The sequence below is a fragment of the Eupeodes corollae genome, chromosome 3 (genome assembly GCF_945859685.1).
Source record: "Eupeodes corollae chromosome 3, idEupCoro1.1, whole genome shotgun sequence".
Classification (NCBI taxonomy): Eukaryota; Metazoa; Arthropoda; class Insecta; order Diptera; family Syrphidae; genus Eupeodes; species Eupeodes corollae.
In genome coordinates, this window is record NC_079149.1 from 51,658,922 (window position 1) to 51,680,586 (window position 21,665).

Consider the following 21,665-nt stretch of genomic DNA (forward strand, 5'->3'; position numbering starts at 1 on the left):
AAGGTGACAGCTTCAAAAATTACATCTGCCCTAAAAGTGGGCTATTTAAAACGAAACCTCTTATAGGAAAACCTTTTATTATATAAGCATTAAAGTATAGCATTTTCCTTAACGGAACCTTTAACATATTTTAGAGAAAAAAATCTGTTCAAAAGGAATTTAATATTTGATAAATAATTTAATAAATCAAAATTGTAAGATCTCCAGATCTCCGTATAACTTGATTCCCAAGCTGATAAATTATTGCTGATGACGCATTTTCCTAAAGATAAAATCGATAACACTCGATTTTCTTATACCTATAGAATATTCATAATTTCCTTAATGAAAACAAAATCAAAGTCAGGCAACTAAAGGTAAATAAATACGATGTTATAACGAATTTATAATTAGTGTTTTTGATTAGATTAATGAAGCATATAATTTAATCCTTGGGGGAACAAAATATGCCATCTCAATCTCACTATAGAACTTATGCCTCCTTGATAAATCATAATATTGAATTCTCTTAGCCACGTAAGGAAGTAAATTATTTCAATTCTCTAAAGATACTTTAACTTCACCTTTTTACTATAAATAATATTTTGTTCTCTTTTTTTTTAATTTCAATGAATGAAGATACTGAAGTTGGACCAGCATCTTTTACACCAACACAACACAACAATAATCGTCACAGATTAAATAGGATCCTTGCAAAATATCTGGCCCGAGAGGAGGACAATGCTCGTAACACCGGGGGTCTTGGGACATCTGGGGGATATGAATTTGATGAGGACAACTATCTACCGGAAGAAAAGAAACGGTCATCATTCTTTAGAGAACGAGACGGTAAGGATGGTAAGGATCTACTTCAATTTTTTTTTTAAATCCTTGTTCGTTTTACGGAAGTTAAAGTGAAAAAACACGCAATAGGTTCTTTATTATGATATTGTGGGGTAATGTCAATTTGTTTTTTTCCTTCAAACTTGAAAAAGAAAAAAAAAGGACTCATTATTCATCCTTTTCATGTTTGTTTTTTAAATAAAATTCACACTTTATGAACAATATAAAACATGCATTTGATTGTGATTGTGCGTCCTATTCATAAAGTTTTATACTTTATTGTGACTAACCCTAAGATATGCGTCCATATTATATCATTATATTTATATCCTTTCAAGAATTTTATAGTATATGTACCTATTTCTGCTGAAGCACTTAAGGATATGGTATTTTTTGTGTTTGCACTCTCTTACTTGTGGAAAAATCTAAAATTCATATCTAGCTCATCCTTGATGGATGTGGAAACCAATCTCACACATGTGGAGGAGTGGAATAGCCGTTCTCCTTAAAGAGTCCTGAAAGCATTGTCTTGTTTCCAATATAAAAATCATTCTATATTCTGTCTCCTGTAAATCTAATGGCATGGAATAAAATACAAATGAAAACAGAAGAAAAAGGCAGATTGATGATGGGCGGCTATATGTTTTTAGTTATCACCTTCCGGTTGACCATTATGTGTGTGGGCTAAAATATACAACAGAAGATAAAAAGACATCCCATTGTTTTGGAATTGATATAGGTTCGTGACCACTTTAGGGAATTTATTTTCATCGAAAGTTTTTTTTTTTGTTTCATTTTGAAAAGAATACTCAAGTTGATTGAATTTCGATTTTTCTTCCTTCACTTAAATCAAATTGAATAAACGTTACTTTTCCCAACGCCCACATTAGCACTTGTAACAGAAAAAAACCATTACATTTTTCAATAAATTTTGAAGTCTTGTTTAAAAATTGTAATCAAAAATTTAATACCTTAAATCTTACGCCTGATGAACACCTGGTTGTCGTTTCAAGACAATTTTCTATTTAATTCATTATAAGCTAAAAGAAAGCTGCACTCAACATCTTAAAGGCGTATACTAGTGATTTCACAGCTATCTTTCACACTCAGTATATTATAAATAGTTAAACTTAAGATAGAGTTCAGTTTCATTGTTTTTGCCTTTATTAATTCAAAAAATTATTTCTTTCAACTTTTAAAGACCCCTCAGCTGTTCTTATGCGTGAACAAAACAATCAACCCTACGATCATTCCGAACTTACCGATCAATTTCTCAAAGAAATCGAAGAAGCTCGTGAACTTGACCGTGAAGAACGCTACAAAGAAGCCCTCCGACGTATTTGGGAAAGATACCAACAGCAAGAGAACGAGCTCGAAGGTGATATTTTTGAAGACCAAAAACGCATGACCCCCCAACCAAACTACTATATTGGACCGCTTATGCAAAAGAAACGCACCTACCCAGTGTTGCCATGGTTACCAATGTCTCGACGAAAACGTTTCCCTGTGGCCAAACGATCCCCAAAAATGCCCTTCGATGAGACATCCAAGGTCAGTGTTGAACGAGTTCCCGAAGAGTTGCGAGAACTTTTTGGAAAATCAACCGAAGAAAAAAAGAAGCGATCAACTGATGATCAGTCAGCGGCAACCACAACAGAGAAAAAGAACGAAACGAGTACTTCGGCCACAATTGAGCCCCAAACCGAACATCCACCTCACGGGGGACATCACCACAAGGAGCACAAACATCGCAAACGCAGTGACCATGTCCACGAGAGCCAAGAAGAAGACGAGGAAGACTCTGAGGAGCATGAACCAGAACACGAAGAACACGAAGAGCATGAGGAGGAAGACGAAGAGGAACACGATGACTTTGAAGATGAGGATGAGGCACAGAAGAAGAAGCGAGAAGTAAGCGGCAAACGGATGCAGAAGCGCTCGAATTTGGAAGTAGTGAAGGAGGATCAAATTTTGCCAGGAGATTTGTCCAATTTCAGGGGAAAGAAATCAATTCAATGGTCTAAGTACTTTGGTATTGATCGAAGGAAAAAATCGGGATACGAAAGGTAAGTTTTAGACAGATTATTTTGAAGTCTTGAGAAATTCTTCTCAACTTGAATTTCAGTGGAGATTCTAAGAAACAAGAATCAATTGATGATGACGAAATCGATGAAGAAAAGCGAAGGAAGAAGAACGTCGATCCGGAAAGACTGAATAATATGGGCAAGAAATTACAATCTATCGAAGACCTTATTATTGACGAAACCGTAAAGTACACTGGTGCCCATGAAGGTATTTAAATTTATTACAGTTCTTTGTGAATATAAGTTGATGGATTCTTATTATATTTTAAGGTATTGCTGATCCTGAAGAAATAGCTCGCTTGAAAGACCATGTTGTTTCACGACTTGCTACAGCTTATAGCTTAGAGAAAATGAGACGTGCTTTGGAAAAATTACGACAGTCGGTTGACAATGAAAATCATTTGCTGCGAAATGTTGTCGAAAGTGAACCAAAATCTGATGATGACAGTGATATTGAAAATCAAAAACGATTGTCTGTGAAGAAGGAGAAAGTCGAATTCCAGGGATTACAGTAAGTCTTAATTTATATAAAAAAAAAATTTATAATACCTATTAGGTGTTTATACTCCATCAATAGACCAATAGGGGGGCATACAATGCTGATTTAAACTATTCAGCTTTCAGTACTAGATAAATCTCCTCTTGTGGAATGACCCCATATTCTCACAGCAAAGTGATTAGGAATTCTCCAACCATGAATCATTTTTTAACCCCTTTTCTGACGTGTCTGTGTTATACAAAGGCTTGAAACCCCCCTAAAACAAGCGTGAGCTCTTAAAAAAAATTGAAAAGCTTTTAAAATAATAGGAGAAAGAACTATGACCGAAACTTTTATATCGCTCAAACACCGCCTCTTCATGTCTTTTGTTGTTTTACCAATATTTGAATAAAATTTGGTCTATTCAAACCTTAATAGCCAGTAGAACTATTATTCATCTCAAATAGTTTGGCCTTAATATTTAAACTTTCAGGAATGCAAAATCAGATTTCCTTTGAGCTCCAGCTTGGATGTGTTGTCGAATAAAGAAATTCCATTTTCGACCAAACATTAAGAATGCTAGTAATTTCGTAACAGAAAAACAATAATAATGAATAATGAATAATAAATAGTAAATAATAAATAATGAATAATGAATAATGAATAATGAATAATAAATAATGAATAATGAATAATGAATAAAGTTCACTTCAAAGAGTTTAAATTCCATACTTTAAAAAGTTTACGTTCTGGTCTTGTATAGCTTTGGCCAATCGTCTCACACTTTGGTCGGTCTTAGATTTTCCAACTAAATAATTAAAATTTGAATCCTTGTCTTCCTTTTCTTACATTCTAGCCACTCAATTAACACTCCAAACAACGAAAAATCAAAAGATTTACAAGGCAACTCTATGACATCCGATATAGATGAAGACACCGCCGATAAGAAAAAGAAGAAGGAAAAGAAAAGCAATGGCTATCAGCGTTATCCAGAAATTCCAAATGAAATGAATGATTTCGAAGAAGAACTCGGTGCTGGTCATTATGAACCACTTAATGATGCTTATTTAGGAAATAAGAACTACGTTCCCGGATCATCTAATCAGTGTCCTCTAATCGATTCTATGGCTCAAAGATGTCGAGGTGTAGATTTATTAAGTGGCGATATTAATCAAGAACTTTTGCCAATTTGTGGAGTTCATCAAATATGTTATTTATGTGTAAGTATATTCAACTTTTAACAATAAAATATAAAATTTAAACAATTTTCTTCTTCTTTATTTAAAGGGAACATCTCAAGTAGCATGTGACTTCCAATACCTGGCCGAAGCAGATTCAATCTGTGGACATAACAACGAGTGTCAGTCTGCTGCACGATCAGTCCTTATGATACTCCGAGGCTCGCCAGGACCACAGCTCGGTCCAAAAGAATGCATCAAAAATCCATGTCTGAATCGTGCAATGAGAGAAATTGGACTCTAAAGTGTGTCCAGATAAAACCATTTCATTTGATAAAACAACACTTTTTTCTTACACACACACAAAGTGTATCTACTCCCAATTCTATACGATATAAGATATTTTTTTAGAGACATTTTACAACAACAAAAAACAAGAAAACAAAGAAAAGGAAAATATATAAGAAAAATTGTATATCTTTAAGTTAAATAATTGTATTATTATATTTAATTAAAAAAAAAAACAAAACAAAATCTGTATATGAATGTATCAACTTACAATCTAAACGATATAAAACAACAACAACAACACTTTAAATAAATATACTTGGCAGCTATTCGAATTTGTAAAAAATATTAAACATATTAGCTACTTCCAAAAAAGCTTATTTGTACAGCTGAATAGGATCAAAAACCAAAAAGCCAAAATATATATCTTCGGCTCGAAAACAAAACAAAAACTAAAAAAGAGAATATTAAATTTTCCAAAGATGAAATAAAATGCATATTTAAAGGCATTCAATTATAAATTTAACATTAAATACAAAAATATACCTAATCTATTCAGTGTTGTATAAATATAAAATATCAAGACACTCATTTTTTCCTAAAAGAATGGTTAACCGATGAATGTTTTTTTAATTAAAAACTCTGTCATAATGTTGATAATGTGGTATTTATTATTATAAATCAATTTTGGTGGATATGTGAATCCATAAATCCATGAAAAAAGAAAAATTTTAAATTTATAGATAGTCGGTGTTTTTTTTTGTAATTAACAAAATTGTCAAACATTATATAACTTTTGATTTGTACTATTTAAAGTATTTTTTTAAACTTTTTGTTGGATAAATGAATAAAATGTTAATCTGACAATAAAAACAAAAAATAAATAAAAGAAAACTGCAGAAAAATTGAATTTCGACTTTTTTATTTCAATAACTTAATTATTCCCAAATTTTGTTCTCATTCTTCATACATCATCTCGCTAAAAGTTAATTCATTTAAAATTTTATTTAGAAAACAAAATAAAATTTACCAACTATTTATAAACAAACAAACTTAACACATAATGATTCAACAATTTTTATGAACAGAATGTGTTGTGTAAAAACTATACTTTAATAAAAATATAAATATATATTATATTATATGTACCTATGTATAACTTTATTTTATTTACAGTTGACTTAAAAAATATTTAAATTAGACAACTTAAATATATTTAAACATAAAAAAAACAACAACAAAGAAAACAAAAATAAGAATATAACATTTATTGGTGTAATTTAATAATTGAAAACAGACCATAAGATGGAACAAATAAAATTTGAAAAATTATTTAAATAAATGTATGAAAAGTAAAAACAAATAAAAAGATGTGTTATTTAAACAAATAAATATATAAAAATTGAAAAATACATTTTTAAGACATTTTTTATTGGTAATTTGAAACTTATTATCTTAGTTAAGTTTCATGCCACAAATTTCGAAAGTTTTCACTCTTAACTTTCTGTGTTGTCTACCGACATTTTATCACTTTTTACGAGATTTTGACTGTCTTCTCTTTTTCTTCAAAAGCACCTTTTATCAATATTATATGCAAATTAAGTAATAAACAAATATGCATAAAATAATGAATAACAATATTGATGAAATATAAATATTGAATGCTAAATTTAGAATAACTGATAATGTGTAATAAATAATGAACACTGAATAATGAATAAAAGATAGTAAAAAATAAAAAGAAATTTTTAAAAATAAATAATAATAAATAACAAATAATGGATATTCAATAACTCTTACAGTGATGATAAAAATAATAGAAACAAGCTACGTGTTCTTTTACATAAAAAGGTATTTATGAAGAGTAGGAACATAAAAACTACACAGATAGGTTTTAAATAATATATTGCTTAAATGCAACAGTTTGTTTTAAATATATTAATGGGGAATAATCCTCCTGAAAAATAATAGAATGGTACTCTTTTTGTAGCGAGAAAATAACTTAACGGTAAAAGTATTTCAAATTCTTTGAGTATTTTGTAGTGGCACCCTTATTATTTATAATTGTCCAGGAGGCGGCCGGCGGTCGAAGTGCCTACCTCATCGAGTCAATGGAAAATTTGGTCATTAACGAATGGTAAATGACACGAGGATTACAAAACCACTGGTCGGACAGACTTTTTTCGGGCCTTTTGGCCGCAAAATGGCCACTTCCGGTTGCGTTTTTTGGTGTTGGGGTATACCATCAGGTCAATGGAAAATTAAAATAGTAGTTGGTAGAGATCTGGTGGTAGATTTAAAATCATTTGGTCGGACAGACATAATCCGGGACCAACCCTTTGTCCGACCATCTCAAAAAACGGTATTTTTGGTGTTGACCTACCTCATCGGATCAATGGACAAATGGGGTATCAAACGAAAGCTCGGACCGTCTACTTCAAGAATCTACTGGTCGGAAAAACTTTTCATGGGCCAAACATACGTCCGACCGCCTTTTCCCCAAAAAAATGCTTTCATCTTTTTTCATTTTTTTTCAACTCAATATCAAAAAATTTTAAGTCAAATAATTAAAAATGTGTATCAGTTAAAAGTCAACATTGTCACCTTAATAAATTATATAAAAAAAGTTCTAATAAAAATTACAAAAAAACCATAACAAAATCTATTGATCATTTTTTTCTCAGGAAATTGCATTTTTTTTAATAAATTAAATAAATGACATACTTACCGACGAACTATCTATACTTCCAGCAGGGAAAAATTAACTTATTAATTAAATGTTACACATATGTACATACATATGTATGTCTATATAGGGATTATTTACTTAATTTTTCAAATATAAGATGAATACATTTTTTTCAAAAAAGATATAATATAAACATAATATCACATATCAATACAGAGAATAAAAAAATAATCCTAGTAATTATTCAACGACAATTAAAATAATTAAAATCAAGAAATTTTGTCTTCATCAGAATCTTCCTCACTCAAATATTCTTATTCTTCTTCTTCTGCGTTGTCTTTTAAAATAATATCATCAACATTAAGCGGGATTGGATCCCCTTGAAACCAAAGTGGTATTAACTTTTCATCTTTCAATACCCACCCAAAATCTTCTTCCTCAGTTTGACGCAGTCTGCTTATGTGGCAATAGCCCACAGAAAACTTACAAAAATTGTTCTTTTAATTTTTTCATTGAGTGATTTAAAAGATGGGAGTATCAAGCTAGATTCAAAGTTTTTTTATGTTTTTAAAAAAATTAACTACCGACGTATTTTTAGAAGCATATATGTTTCGAAACCTTTGAAATCTAGATTCATTTACACTTTTGCAGTTCCGTAGACCATACATATGTGAAGTAAAGTTTTGAATAACTTCTGTATCTTTTTCCAGTAAAAGATCAGTTTTTTAACTCAATGCTTCAAAGGCAGCTTGATAACAACCACTTTTTTGAAGGATATGTATCTAGAGGTTTAGATTTTCCTTTTCTAAAAAAACTGGTAGTATAGTCGCAACCTGTAAAAGCATGAAATGCTGGTAACGCAGCACATAAACTCACTCCCAGCGTCGCAGGTAGTTGCGTACAGTTATTGCAATTGAAATTATTTCTTTTTTAGCTACCACTCGCTAACCAAATCTAAAAGTCCTTGAATTTGTGCATATTCCCCAGTAAAATAACGATTATGTCTGTGTCAGATGCTCGAACCATAATGTTGGAATTAGGTTTTGATTTGCTTATATGGTAAATTAATCTGCTATCTTCATGGCTACAACTATATTCATATTCCTCACGTTTAGATATACATTGGTTTTGAACTTCATAGGAGAAACACTTGTCATCTACCGTCAAAAAAACTTTTTTGTCTCCTAAAATTGGAATCAAGGAACTATCCTCCAAGTGCAGCCCCAAAAATCTTACGAGTGATTTTTAAATTTGGGGTTCTTAAGGCATTTAACAAAATCATCTGTTCGTTTTTGAAGAGGTTCCGAAATAGTGAAATTTGAGACTTCTTCTTCATTTCGAACGCAATGTTCAGAGTCTTTGATGGATGGGTGAAATAGCGGTCAAAAACAACACTTACTTCCGGGGCATTCGTGTAACATACCCTTGTTAAAATCATTTCGGATATTTTGTTGAATGTTTGAGGAACTAATGACCCTAAGAGATAGATTAAGTAAAAGCCATCAATTAATTCTATATCTCTTTTTAACAGCTGGGACGGAGAAATTCTAGATTTTAGTTTCTTTACCAAAACTGCTTTGTCAGTTTTGTGCATTTCACCAGTATAGTGACAAAGGGCTGGCGGGGCTGGAGACAATGAATATGATAAACAAATCTTCATGTCAATTTTTTTTCTAAAGCTATTGCTAATAGTCTCCCAAAGGCATCCCGTTCCATTTTTATAAGGCTCTGTTTTGTACCATCTCTACTTTTTTGATATTTTTTAAGCATTCTGATGCGAAGTTTAGAGTATTGTTCCGCTTTAAAGGTTTCTCAAATCGAGCAATGTTTTCAGAACACTCTTCAATAAATGTTATTTTTGTTTTTGCCCTGTTTCATTGACATTTAGAACAAAGTCAGCTGTCTGTTGACTTGTCGCTCTACCTGTTGTTATGTTAAAAAGAAATTCTTTTCCCAAGTTTTCATCAAAAGGATTTATTTGTTTTATTTTGTCCATTTGAATTCTATTTCTGGCAAGTTCATTACATATATCATCCGATTGTCCGATTTTTATTTCAGATAACATTTTGGAAATAATTTTTGTTCTTAGGGAGTGACTTAGTGCCCAGCGTTGTCTTGCTGAAATTGAATTTGAAAAATGGGTAACACCACTCAAAGAGTTAGCAGCATCCGCATTAATAGTTTGTTCGAGAGTTAGGTCAACTGGTGACCTAGCAAAACTTTTTGCTGTACGTCTTATACCAAAAGCACCACGCCTAAATTCGTTTACTAAATTAGAATTTGTATTCTTAATTCAACTAAATTAGAATGATATTTTAATGTCCACCTTGCATAATTAGGTTAATTAAACACAAAAAATAAATTGGAAAGTTCGAAAATATAATCCACATACATTTGAAAATCATTCGTTCTTATACTCCTTGAAAATCTGAAAAAAAACGTTCATGAACTCAATATATGGCATGCCATTTTTTGCAATATTTGAAATATAAAGTAAATAATCCCTATATAGACACATATTAAAAAAAATGCAATTTCCTGAGAAAAAAAAGATCAACAGATTTTGTTATGGTTTTTTGTAATTTTTATTAGAACTTTTTTATATAATTTATTAAGGTGACAATGTTAACTTTTAACTGATACACATTTTTAATTATTTGACTTAAAATTTTTTGATATTGAGTTGAAAAAAAAAATGAAAAAAGATGAAAGCATTTTTTTGGGGAAAAGGCGGTCGGACGTATGTTTGGCCCATGAAAAGTTTGTCCGACCAGTAGATTCTTGAAGTAGACGGTCCAAGCTTTCATTTGATACCCCATTTGTCCATTGGTCCGATGAGGTAGGTCAACACCAAAAATACCGTTTTTTGAGATGGTCGGACAAAGGGTTGGTCCCGGATTATGTCTGTCCGACCAAATGATTTTAAATCTACCACCAAATCTCAACCAACTACTATTTTAATTTTCCATTGACCTGATGGTATACCCCAACACCAAAAAACGCAACCGGAAGTGGCCATTTTGCGGCCAAAAGGCCCGAAAAAAGTCTGTCCGACCAGCGGTTTTGTAATCTTCGTGTCATTTACCATTCGTTAATGACCAAATTTTCCATTGACTCGATGAGGTAGGCACTTTGACCGCCGCCTCCCATACTATAACTTCTTTCACTGTTCGCCCCATCGATTTCACCAAATTGGCAAATGTCTCAACGGGTATTAAGTACAATTTCATATGAATTTTTGAAAACAACTTGTCCTTCTTTTTGGTTTAATAATCTCCGATTCATCGCTTTAGAATGCCCCATAACTGCTCAATTGGGTTTAAGAAGAGGGATTGTGATGGCCATTCTATAACATTGATTTTGTTTTGTTGTAAGAACATATTTGTGAGCCAAAAAGTCGAATGAGCATTTTATATAACTTAAACTGTTCATCGATAGACTTAAATTTAAATAAGGCAGAATTAGAATCATTGTTTAAAACCAGTGCTCCACTATCGTAAAGGTTTTAATTTTATTTTTTGTTCTGTAATAGTTAAATGTTAATTATGTTTTGTATTTTGTGCGTGTGTTAGGCTATTATTGTATTATTTTTTACTAACAACTAACACATGCACTAATGATGAGCATCTAATCGCATTTTGGCGCTTGCTGTAAACTTACAACTTTCAGACAATTCTGAAGTGTAAAAAAATAATTGAAGGTGTGCTTCGGCTCATTATCGTGCAAGAACTCCCATTCTTCTATCAGAAGTAAACAAATTGATCTTCGTTTTATCCGACCACAAAACTTTATTCCAATAAGCCCGGTGTATGTAAGTATTTGTTTGCAAAGGGAAGTCTTTGTATAATGGTTTTCTTGTTTAAAAAATGGCCCTTTGCGTTGACTTCTACCAGGAAGACTTGCTTCTATAAGTTGGTTTCTTATTCTTCTAGATATCACTGGTCCGTTACTGCGTTGTATTAAAGAAAGAAATGGTTTCTTCTAACATATTCTTACCAATAATGTGTCGAAACGCGAAGAAGTTTATTTTTTTTTTTTTTTCATTTTGTTTCTTCTTTAGGCGTAAATGTAAAGTTTTCAAATACTTTTCTCTTTGAACATTTTAAGATTTTTGCAATTTCATTTCAACCATCATTTTTCATCACTTCACGTTCAAAATGAGTACAATGAAATTCAGAACCCATTCTTATTAAAATTATAGACGACTTTTAAAAAATTTAGTTAGTATCGAAAATAAAATATCTGACAAACTAATCAACCAACTTAAAAAGCCTTTTTTTTATAAATTAAAAACTGACCATTAAGTTAGAATAACAGTTAAAATAGCTTGTTTTTATTATTTTTTCCAGGCGAAATCATCAAACCTTTTACCGTTAAGTGAAAACAAACCGTTGTTTCCACAAAACAATTTTGCCATTTAAGAGGATTATTATTAACGATTTAAATATAGAAAAACTAACCTCAAAAGACTTAATCGCTAAAAAATATTATGTATTGAAAATGATGAAGACAATTGCCGCACTAAATCGCACGATATTCGAAGCTAGTTCACGGGTCCGTAACTGTCTTGTTGAAACCACAGCTCCTACACATCATGGTTGAATTGATGAACGGAAAAGTCAGAAATGAAGGTTTTATTGCGGTCACCATTGACTGTAACCCACGTTTTGTGGATGGAACGGTGTCTCAACATACAATTAAGGATTATTATCAATCTAAATACGGCTGTTTTCTTTATTTGCGTATTCATGAACATGTGTCAAGCTTTAACCTGCGTTTTAGATGTTCATAAAGTTAGGTATGTTCATAAATGACAGAAATTACATCAGCGACTGGCAGATTTTGCATAAAAGGGCAGGTTCAGGGAACATAAGGGACTTCATTAGTTGTTAACTGCATTTCTTCGCAAATTTTAGACGTCATTCAATTGAAACTTAATGAGTTATAATTTGTATAGTAAAGAAATATTACTTATTCTTCTCCCACATTAAATTGAATTATGCAGAAAGTTTGTAAATCACAGACTAATAAAATTAAGTTTTCAGTTGAATGGCGTAAATTATCAGCTGACATTTTGACATAATTAAACTTGACTTGATTTTAATTTTTCTTGAATAACATTTTATTATTTTAGTCAACTTTCCAATAAAGTTGCCTAAACTGGAAGGCAATTTATTGGCAGCTTTCAAATCCCTTATGTCATCTGACCCTGCTCCATGTTTTTTTGACTAAAAAAAGATAAATGTTAAATATTAAGTGCGAAATGTGTAAGTTTTTATTGGTAATTCTTTGATAAATTTCTTGTTTGCAATTGAAAACATCTTTTTGTTGGAGAAGAAGCTTTGGGGTGGAATGTGGTTAAAAATCTATTAGTGAAAAAAATAATTAAATTCTGGAAAAAATAAAAAAAACTTCATTGTTAGAGCGGTGCTCTTTGAAATGAAGAAAGTTTATCCATTCTCTTCTTTTTTTCCGTGGCGCATGGAACGTTATTGAAACATAGAGACAATTTAAAAATAAATCTATCTACTAATTTTTGCGAAAATCCGAATTTTAGATTTTTGACCAAACAAATTTTATGTAGACTATTGTAATTTCTAGTCGTTTGAAAAAATTTAAAAAAAAACCCGAATCAGCTCCAAACCTTAATTTCCAAGTTTGAAGTCAGTCGACCCAATGATTTGGGCCAGAGAGAAAAAACTAATTAGTTTAATTAGATTAGTTTTTTCTCTCTGGTTTGTGCTGTAGTGGCAAGGGTAGAAAGACACACAGACGGTTGAAATCGGGGGACTCGATTTTTCCGAATTCTCTATCATCATAATGTCTTGTTTAATTAGTTCGAATTTTTTTATGAATACAAAACTTGCCATAAAGTTCCTATATGACGCAAGTAAAAAAAGGCATTACACGAGTAAAAAAAACATCTTAATCTTTCAAAAGGACCAATGTGACATATTTAGTCCAAACGGAAAAAGTTTTTGGCAGAAGAAAACTTTATTATTCACTTTACTTAAGGGAAGAACAGGGAATCAAACAATACTCTATTGAAATAGCCAGTTGCATTCCTCCTTTTAAACAATTCAACCGTAACACCCGTACTGCTAGGAACGCCCAACCGTCTACATTTGAGACCAATTTCGGAAGAACTGTTAAGTAAGAGAGATCCTAGCCTGAGATCCAATTAGCGCTGTAGTCGTTTGACCTGTAATAGAAAGGGAAATATTCATAGAGAAGCTTCATAGCGATTATGATAGAGCCATTTTGTCGCATTGAGAAAAAAGATTAGGTCTCTAATCTTTGTCTCAGATAGCTTATCAAGCTCGTGAAAGAATGCCTTTCCAAAGTATTTCATTCTAGTGTTTCCCAAAGCAGGACATTTGCAGAGGAAATGGATTATCGTTTCACTTTCTCTTTGGTCACTACAACTACGGCAAGAGGTATACCCAACCAAGAGATACACAACTTCTCCGAATGAACTCCTATAGGCCAATGTCCGGTACAAACCGCTACAATCCTGGCTATGTCTTATGCCTTAGCCTGCATAGAAGATCGTTTGTACGGGTTTTATTATAGGTGGGCCATATCTTCCTAGATATAATGCAGTTGGGTAAATTGTTCCACCTTCGGTTTGATTCAGTTTGGTAGATAGAAAAGATTTTACCCTTCATAGCACCAAGAAAAATGTTAACCATTTCCGCAAGTGAGCTATGAAGGGCCGATCCTTGTCTGGCTAGCTCGTCATTCCGTTCATTTCCCACGATACCACTATGGCCCGGAACCCAGATTAGGGTGACCCAGAGGTTAATATTCAGATGAGGAAGTGGCCGAGTTAATGGCTTTGACAGCTGCCTGACTGTCTGTAAAGATAGCCGTACTTCGGTTTTGGTTTGGGCTTTGTTTAAGTATCTTACATGCCTCCCTCATTGCCAGCAGTTCAGCCTGAAAAACGCTAGCAAAGTCAGGAAGCCTAAAGGATTTAGCTACATTTAGGGACTCAGAAAAGATCCCAGAACCAACTCCGCACTCCATCTTTGAGCCGTCAGTAAAGATGGTTATGCCGAAACCTATCGACACGGTGTCATCCTCCCAATCTTCTCTGGATGGGAAAATAACCTTAAAACCCTTACTAAGGCTCAAAGTAGGCGTGCAGTAGTCAGTGTCTCCGAGATAATATCTGAGGGAATCAATTTCTTTGTGTTGCTGTGACCATAAGGTTTTGACAACCAGCTGTTTGATTCCTTCAGCCTAATAGCGCTGCAGGAAACTATGTATTTAATAAAAAGGTCGATTGGTAAAAGATCCAAAATAACGATTAAGGCGTCCGTTGGGCAAGTACGCATGGCCCCTGTGGTGCCCACGCAAGCTGTTCTCTGAACCTTCTTTAGCTTATCAATATTATAGGCTTTGCTAAGAGCAGGCCACCACACAATCGACCCATATATTAAGATTGGACGTACTACGGCTGTGTACGTCCATAAAATCATCTTCGACTGAAGTCCCAACTTGTGGCCGAAAGTTGTGCTGCAGGCGTAGAAGGCAACATAGGCCTTCTTAACGCGTACTTTAATGTTTAGTTTCCAGTTTTGTTTAGGGTCGAATATAACTCCCAAATATTTTGCGCTGGAAGACAATGATAGGATTTGACCGTTGAGTCGAGGTAGCGTAAGGGGTGGTACTTTAGTTTTGGTGGTAAAGAGCAACAGTTCAGTTTTACTTTGGTAAACTCCTAGTCCACAACTCGTGGATCAGTTGCTAACTTTCTTTAAAGCTGACTCCGTGATTTCACTAATCACAGAGGTGTACTTTTTTGACACCAATAGCACCAAATCATCCCCATAGGCTACCGCCTTCACTCCACATCTCTCTAATTTAACGAGAATTGTATCCATGACCAGAAGCCATAGAAGAGGCGAAAGGACACCACCCTTGGATGTTCCCCTACTCAGGTGTTTTGTTGCGATTGTATTGCCTAGAGTGGCTCGAATCTTCCTACCACTGAGCATGGAAATAATCCATTATCGAATGAAGTCTTCTACACCTAACTCAACGAGCGATTCTTCTATGTCTAGGAAGGTGGCAAGAGTAAATTCTTTATAATGGATTGTTTGTTCTACAGTACGCACTACCTCATGGAGGGCAGTCTCCGTAGATTTGCCCTTAAGATAAGCATTCTGAGAGCTTTTGAGAGGTCGTCCAACTAGGATTTCTCTAATATGGTAATCAAGAATGCGCTCCTAGGTTTTAAGCACAAAAGATGTTAACCTTATTAGTCTGAAATAATTCGCGGATTCGTAACCTCGCCTACCCACTTTCGGGTTAAAAACTACTTTGACCTGTCTCCACGACATGGGCACATGTTTGAGAAGGAGACATCCTTTGAAAGCTGCCACATCATGCAACTTTTAAAGCATAACTGGCAGTATGCCATCCATGCCTGGGGATTTATATGAAGAAAAAGTATTGATGGCCAACAAAAAATTTTCTCTGGTTATATCGGAATTGATTTGCTCCACATGAGCTACGTTTAGCTTTATGGTTGCAAGCGATTCGGGGTTATCACTCTTGCAACCCGGAAAGTGCATCTTCATCAGTAGCTCAATAGATTCGGCTGGAGAGGCTGTCCAGGTTCCATCAGGCTTTTTTAGAAATGAAGGATTACAATGCTCCTTTGATAAAACTTTGCTTAGCCTTGCGGAGTCCTTCGATTGATTGACAGTATTCTCTCCAGCCTTGTCTTTTGGCTGATGACAGGGCTTCTTTGTAAATTTTAAGAGAGTCTTTATACGGTCGGTAAAACTTATGTTCGTGGCAGATATTGAAAATTGTCCTCGTCATTTTCCAAAGACTGGATAGTTCTTCATTCCACCAAGAAGGGAGGGTTTTACGGCTACATTTAACTGGGCAAGAGACTCTAAAAGCTTTACTTATAGAAGTTTGATGTGATGGTACATTATGGGCAGAGTAAAAAGAGGCCAACAGCAAACCCTGTGGCAGGACAAGGTTGATTCTTTTTTTTGATGCACCAGGTGGAATTGGCAAAACATTTCTTTTTTCGCTTACTCTTCCTTAAATACGATCAAATACTGGCACCGCATTGGCTGTTGCATCTTCTGGGATTGCGGAACCTTTATTGAATGGAGGCAAAATATCCCAGACGCGGTGTGCAATATAAAAAATCAATTATCTATGGCCACAGTGCTGAAACAGTTTAAAATTAGCATCTGGGATGAATGCTCCAAGGCACACAAACATCCGTTTGAGGCGTTGAACAGGTCATTGAAAGATATAAAAACAACGAAGGACTATTTGCCGGCACACTGTTACTCCTCTCAGGTGATTTAAGACAAACACTTCCCATTATTCCGCGTTCAACGTACGCATGCCTAAAATCATTGCAATTTTAATTTTGAAAACGTACACTTGAAAGTAAAAATGCGTGTTCAAATGCATCAAGATCCATCCGCTGAAACATTCTCAAAACAACTGTTAGATATACGACAGAAAAGTTACTACATTTGAAACTGGATGCATAAAATTACCGGTTGATTTTTACACGATTAGCGATTCACATGTTTGTGATGCTCAAACTGAGTCATAATTAACGATATGTACACATGTTTATAATTTTTAAGAATTAATTTCAATAAATAGGAATAAATTGTTTGGCGACTTGTTATTTTAATATTTTGTCACCGTTTACAGTGCTTTCTTTGCAAATCCTTATACATTAACAATAAGTTATTTATTTTTATTAAAATATTCTCTAGAAATTATATATGACAAAACAACGTTTGTCGGGTCAGCTAGTATGTTATAAAATGATGATTAAGTTCTACTACTTTTATATACATACATATTTTCTTGGAGAAATTGCATTGCAAAACTTTACATTCTTTGTCCGATTAGTACACTTTTGAAGTCCTCATCATCACTTCATCACTCATAAAAATTTGGAATCTACAACCCATAACTTCATAAGCCAACAAAACTTCCACTTACTTTAATTACATTAGTTTCTCCAAGTAAATTGAAAACAATTTATTAATTTATTTTATTTACTTTGTTTTTATTGTTCCTTAAAAAAAGACATGCTACGCAAAGGAATCTTCAATCAAACAGAAGTTCCTAGGACCCAGCTCTGAATTAGATTAACTTAAGTGATGAAATTAAAATTAGAAAAAAAAGTCTAACAGAAGAAAAATTCTATTTAAATGCTTCTTTCTTTCTTTCGTGCTCCGGAGGCTGCACCTTCCTTCTTTGAATTACTTTTTTTTGTGTGACATTAATTCAACTATTACTCATGAACAGCTTTTTCTTGTTTGTTTTTTGTTTAAAGAACTCTTAGGACTCATCAACTGGACAACAATCGTGATGAAGGGTGTTTTTTGTAATTTGTTTTTATTTAGTTGGAATTATAATTTATAGAAAATCTTACTGCGCAGACTTTTGTCCAGCAATTCGCCGCAGAAGTCGATTACCACACAGGAATGTCACCGCAGCAATGGGAATGAGCAAACGAATTGTCTGGAACATATCCAGTCTCAACCAGAACAGACCGAAGAGGCCAAGAATGGCTCCGAAACCGAGATGGAATCCAATCGTGCTCAAGCTGAAGGTGAAGTTCGACACATTGATGCCAAGTTTTGCCCACAAAATGAACAACAGCACCAATGGAGTCAGGCAAAGGCCGGTGAAGATGTCGGACACCAGACGTGGTGGACGCTTCTCAGGCACACGGAACTGATGTACGATTTCTGGTCTAGGGGCACGAATTGTCTGAGATTGGTTATCTAAAAGATGATTAATAGAAAGTTAAAGAGAGAAACATATCATGACATTTTAAAGACTTACCCTTTCGAGCGTCTTGGGAGAACTTCAGTTGAACATTTGCGACATGCCATTTGAAGGAGTTCGACAGCGATGCATCACCCACAATCAATTCCAACTTATAAACTCCCGATTTGTATCCAAAGTCTCCTCCTCGAGCACCGACATCCATGTCAAACTTGTATGCCTTCGAGGAGTCTTGTTCAGCGACATAGATGATCTCTTCGTCGGTGTTTTGGTTGGCCAGACGCACAAATGCCTGATGGACGGTCATCATCTTTGTTGTGCCGTCATCGACGAGAGCGGCTTTCATTGTCAACTTCTGAGTGTGGTCGGCGGAGAGGGTTTCAGTGAGAGTGCTTGGGAATGCGACAGTTTGCTTTTTGATCGAAGATGAGGCATCCGAGTCTCCGACGCCAACTTCCAACGAATGAACCTTCACTTTGCCGAGAACTTTGAAGTTCAGAGTTTGGGTGTAGCTGTCGGCGACTATGTCAACGGTGTAGATGCCTCTTGCGGGCTTGAATGTTAACAAATCTGCAGCATATGTCGTCTTGTCGGAACTCTTCGAGAGGAATTGGACTTTCTCAGCGAGGACAGTGTTACCCTTTTTAACGACAACTTTGCCGGTGATGGAAATTGGGAATGGAGACAAAGGTTTGCCAAGGAGATCGACAACTTCGATAGTCAGGAGTGGAGATTCGGCTTGCAGTTGACCATTTCCAACCAATTGGATACAAATTGGAGCCACCTTTTATGAAACCAAAACGAATTTCGTTATTTTCATGGTGCTTATGGAAGGGCTATCATCCACAAATATAACTTACCTTCTTGTCAGCTTCGCTTAGGGTCTTCAGAGCCTCGATGAGGACATGGACTCCCTTGGGGGTCTGTACAGAGCGACGACTTAGGAAATATGTGGCTAATTTGACAGCTTGTCCTTCTGTAACTGGAGCTGGCTTACCCAAAGCTTTGGTCACCTTAAAAGCTCCATTGACAATCAGAGCTGTGATGCTGAGACCTCCTTCGAATTGCAACATCTTTCCATCGACTTCATCAGCTTGTACAATGGCATCTTCGACACGATCAGCGACGAAGGCAGCGGGAGCCCCAACTTCTGCGGCGATGTAGAAGGCATAACCCAGACTGCTCAGTGAATCGTCTTTCTTGAGGATGTTCTGAAGGTTCTTGGCGATTTTGCTGGAGGTTGGGGCATCAATTGTTACACCCATGGCTTTGGAGGCGAAGAGATTGAAGAAGATCTCTTGGGCTGTTGCAGCGTCCTTGCTGAATGAGCTGGAAATCTTATTCAGGACTGCCTGAGGAATGGCGACAGTTGTACATTTGGCGTTCTTGTGAGCTCCCACTAGGTAGAAGTTTTTCTCGAAGTCCTGAGGAGGAAAATAATTTTAATTTATCAAACAAATCCCTAAAAACCCCCAAAAGTATCTAAACTCACGTTCAATTTGGAATCCTGGTAAGTTGCATGGATCTTCTGGCAAAGCGCAGCCTTTTGGGATTCGTTTGTCGTCTCAACGTTCACAGTGGAGTAGTAAATCGATTGTAAATCATTTGATGACAGGCCATCGATGAAGACTTTCTGTAGGCGTGATAAGTCCGAGGAACTGAGATGACTAGATACGGTTTGCAGGGCGATGGTTGGGGCACAGAGTTGTGTTCCCAAGAGCAACACAAGAATTCCTACAAAAATTAAAAACATATTTTATTAAAAAATCACAATAAATTCAAAGTTTGTTGGTTTGAAAAATGTGTAACAAAACCGGCAGAGCAATAGGGAGCGACGGCGATGGAAGCGATGAAAGCCGAAATTTTATATACATAAACAAAAATATGAGATTTTCGAGGCATTCTCGAGGGAAATTCGAAACAAAAACATCTTGGGGCTATCTTACCTAGATGAAACATGATTTTTAGATTCGTGAGAGCACAAAAAACGTGATAAATAATTTTCTTTTAGCGATGAAAATTTATCACAACCAAATCGAGAAGCACAAAAATTGACAGACACGTCAGCGGCTGGAAGAAGCAGCCCGGCAAACAGAAGTATCTTTTTAGTACAATTTGGGGAGTTTAGTACGAGCAGTTCTCTTATTTTTGAGCTGTGAATAAACTTGGGAGTATAGGTTTTGTAATAGATTCTTGTATTTTTTAGCATAAGGCTGTAAACAGAATATTAAGATGAATTAATTATACCCCTCTAACACGGTTTTTGTTTTTAGAGCGTTTATTGTTTTCTTTAAAATAGTGTAAATAATCACAGACAAAACAATATACTCAATACAAACTGTAGAATTCTACGACAGAATTAAATTAAAAAGCTTAAATTTCGAAGACCAAATTTGTTATTATTTAACGTTATATTTTGTTCTCATTGCTGATGGATGTCTAAATGATTGCTATGGAACTCAATATTTTCTTCAAAATAAAATTCACAAGTGTTCATTTATTCATTATTCTAAATTTAAAAATGAATTTGACACATTTTAGTTCTAACTCCTTCGTTATAAATCACTTTACTTATTGTAATATAGCTCAATAATGTTAACACGATTAATTTTGACTTTTGGTTGAAAATGGGTTTTGCACCGATAGTTTCAATTCAGTCTTCGAAATCTAATAACAACTTCAACAATACTGAATAATCAATTCGTATTCTATATTAAGGAAGTATGTATGTTTTATTAATTAATAATTTATTTAATATTAGCACATTATAACGAGGTCTGCAATTTCTACTTGAGAGATACAGCAAATATTTTCAAAACATGTGAATGTTTTTAAGCCGTGATGCGATATTTTATCGCACTTACGTTTAAAAATTGCAACATTTAAATCATAACGCAGCTACTCATGCCACAAAAATAGAGTGGTTGGACATAATTGACAAGCAAAATTGAACCAAATACTACCAACATTTCGCTAGAAACTTACACTACGAGAAAAAATGTAAATCAGGACAGAGCCAATGGACTCCCCAACATTTAGATCTCTTCCATTTTGGAAAAGATCTAAATTTACTTGCACGACATAGACAGAACCGCTTTGACAAATTGATTATCTTGAAATTTCTCATTTGTAGATCAGAAAAATGTACACAACGTACAATATAATACCCAAACACTGGTCAACATAAAAAGGTTCTTATCCAAAAAATTAAACATTGTTTCTAAAAAAATACTCTTGGAAGATTTGTCAATTCCTTTCAATAGACAGTACCCGAGAAAAAACTTTAGATGGCAAAGGCATGTGTTGAGCCCAAGACCTCTGGCATGACAGTC

The 21,665-nt window shown here is 34.4% G+C and overlaps 2 protein-coding genes across 3 annotated transcripts in view; one reads left to right on the plus strand and one right to left on the minus strand.

Moving 5' to 3' along the window:
- LOC129952811 (DNA ligase 1) overlaps positions 1-6,262 on the plus strand; it is a 38,137-nt gene extending 31,875 nt beyond the window's left edge. The window contains exons 3-8 of one of the 2 annotated variants that reach the window (XM_056065658.1): positions 619-828; positions 2,024-2,888; positions 2,948-3,114; positions 3,177-3,417; positions 4,241-4,604; positions 4,672-6,262. In XM_056065658.1, coding sequence (XP_055921633.1) covers positions 619-828; positions 2,024-2,888; positions 2,948-3,114; positions 3,177-3,417; positions 4,241-4,604; positions 4,672-4,866 — 2,042 coding nt within the window. In that variant the 3' untranslated portion in view covers positions 4,867-6,262. Of the gene's footprint in view, positions 1-618; positions 838-2,023; positions 2,889-2,947; positions 3,115-3,176; positions 3,418-4,240; positions 4,605-4,671 lie in introns of both variants that reach the window. The other variant, XM_056065657.1, reaches the window with a different exon arrangement.
- An 11,592-nt stretch (positions 6,263-17,854) lies between these two features.
- On the minus strand, positions 17,855-20,425 carry LOC129949826 (dolichyl-diphosphooligosaccharide--protein glycosyltransferase subunit 2). The gene is made up of 5 exons (XM_056061488.1): positions 20,280-20,425; positions 19,826-20,067; positions 19,194-19,757; positions 18,391-19,117; positions 17,855-18,329 (listed from the first exon to the last, which is right to left on the minus strand). Exons 1-5 carry the CDS (start codon positions 20,290-20,292, stop codon positions 17,971-17,973), a joined length of 1,905 nt encoding a protein of 634 aa, XP_055917463.1. The 5' UTR covers positions 20,293-20,425; the 3' UTR covers positions 17,855-17,970.
- Between the last annotated feature and the right edge of the window lie 1,240 nt (positions 20,426-21,665).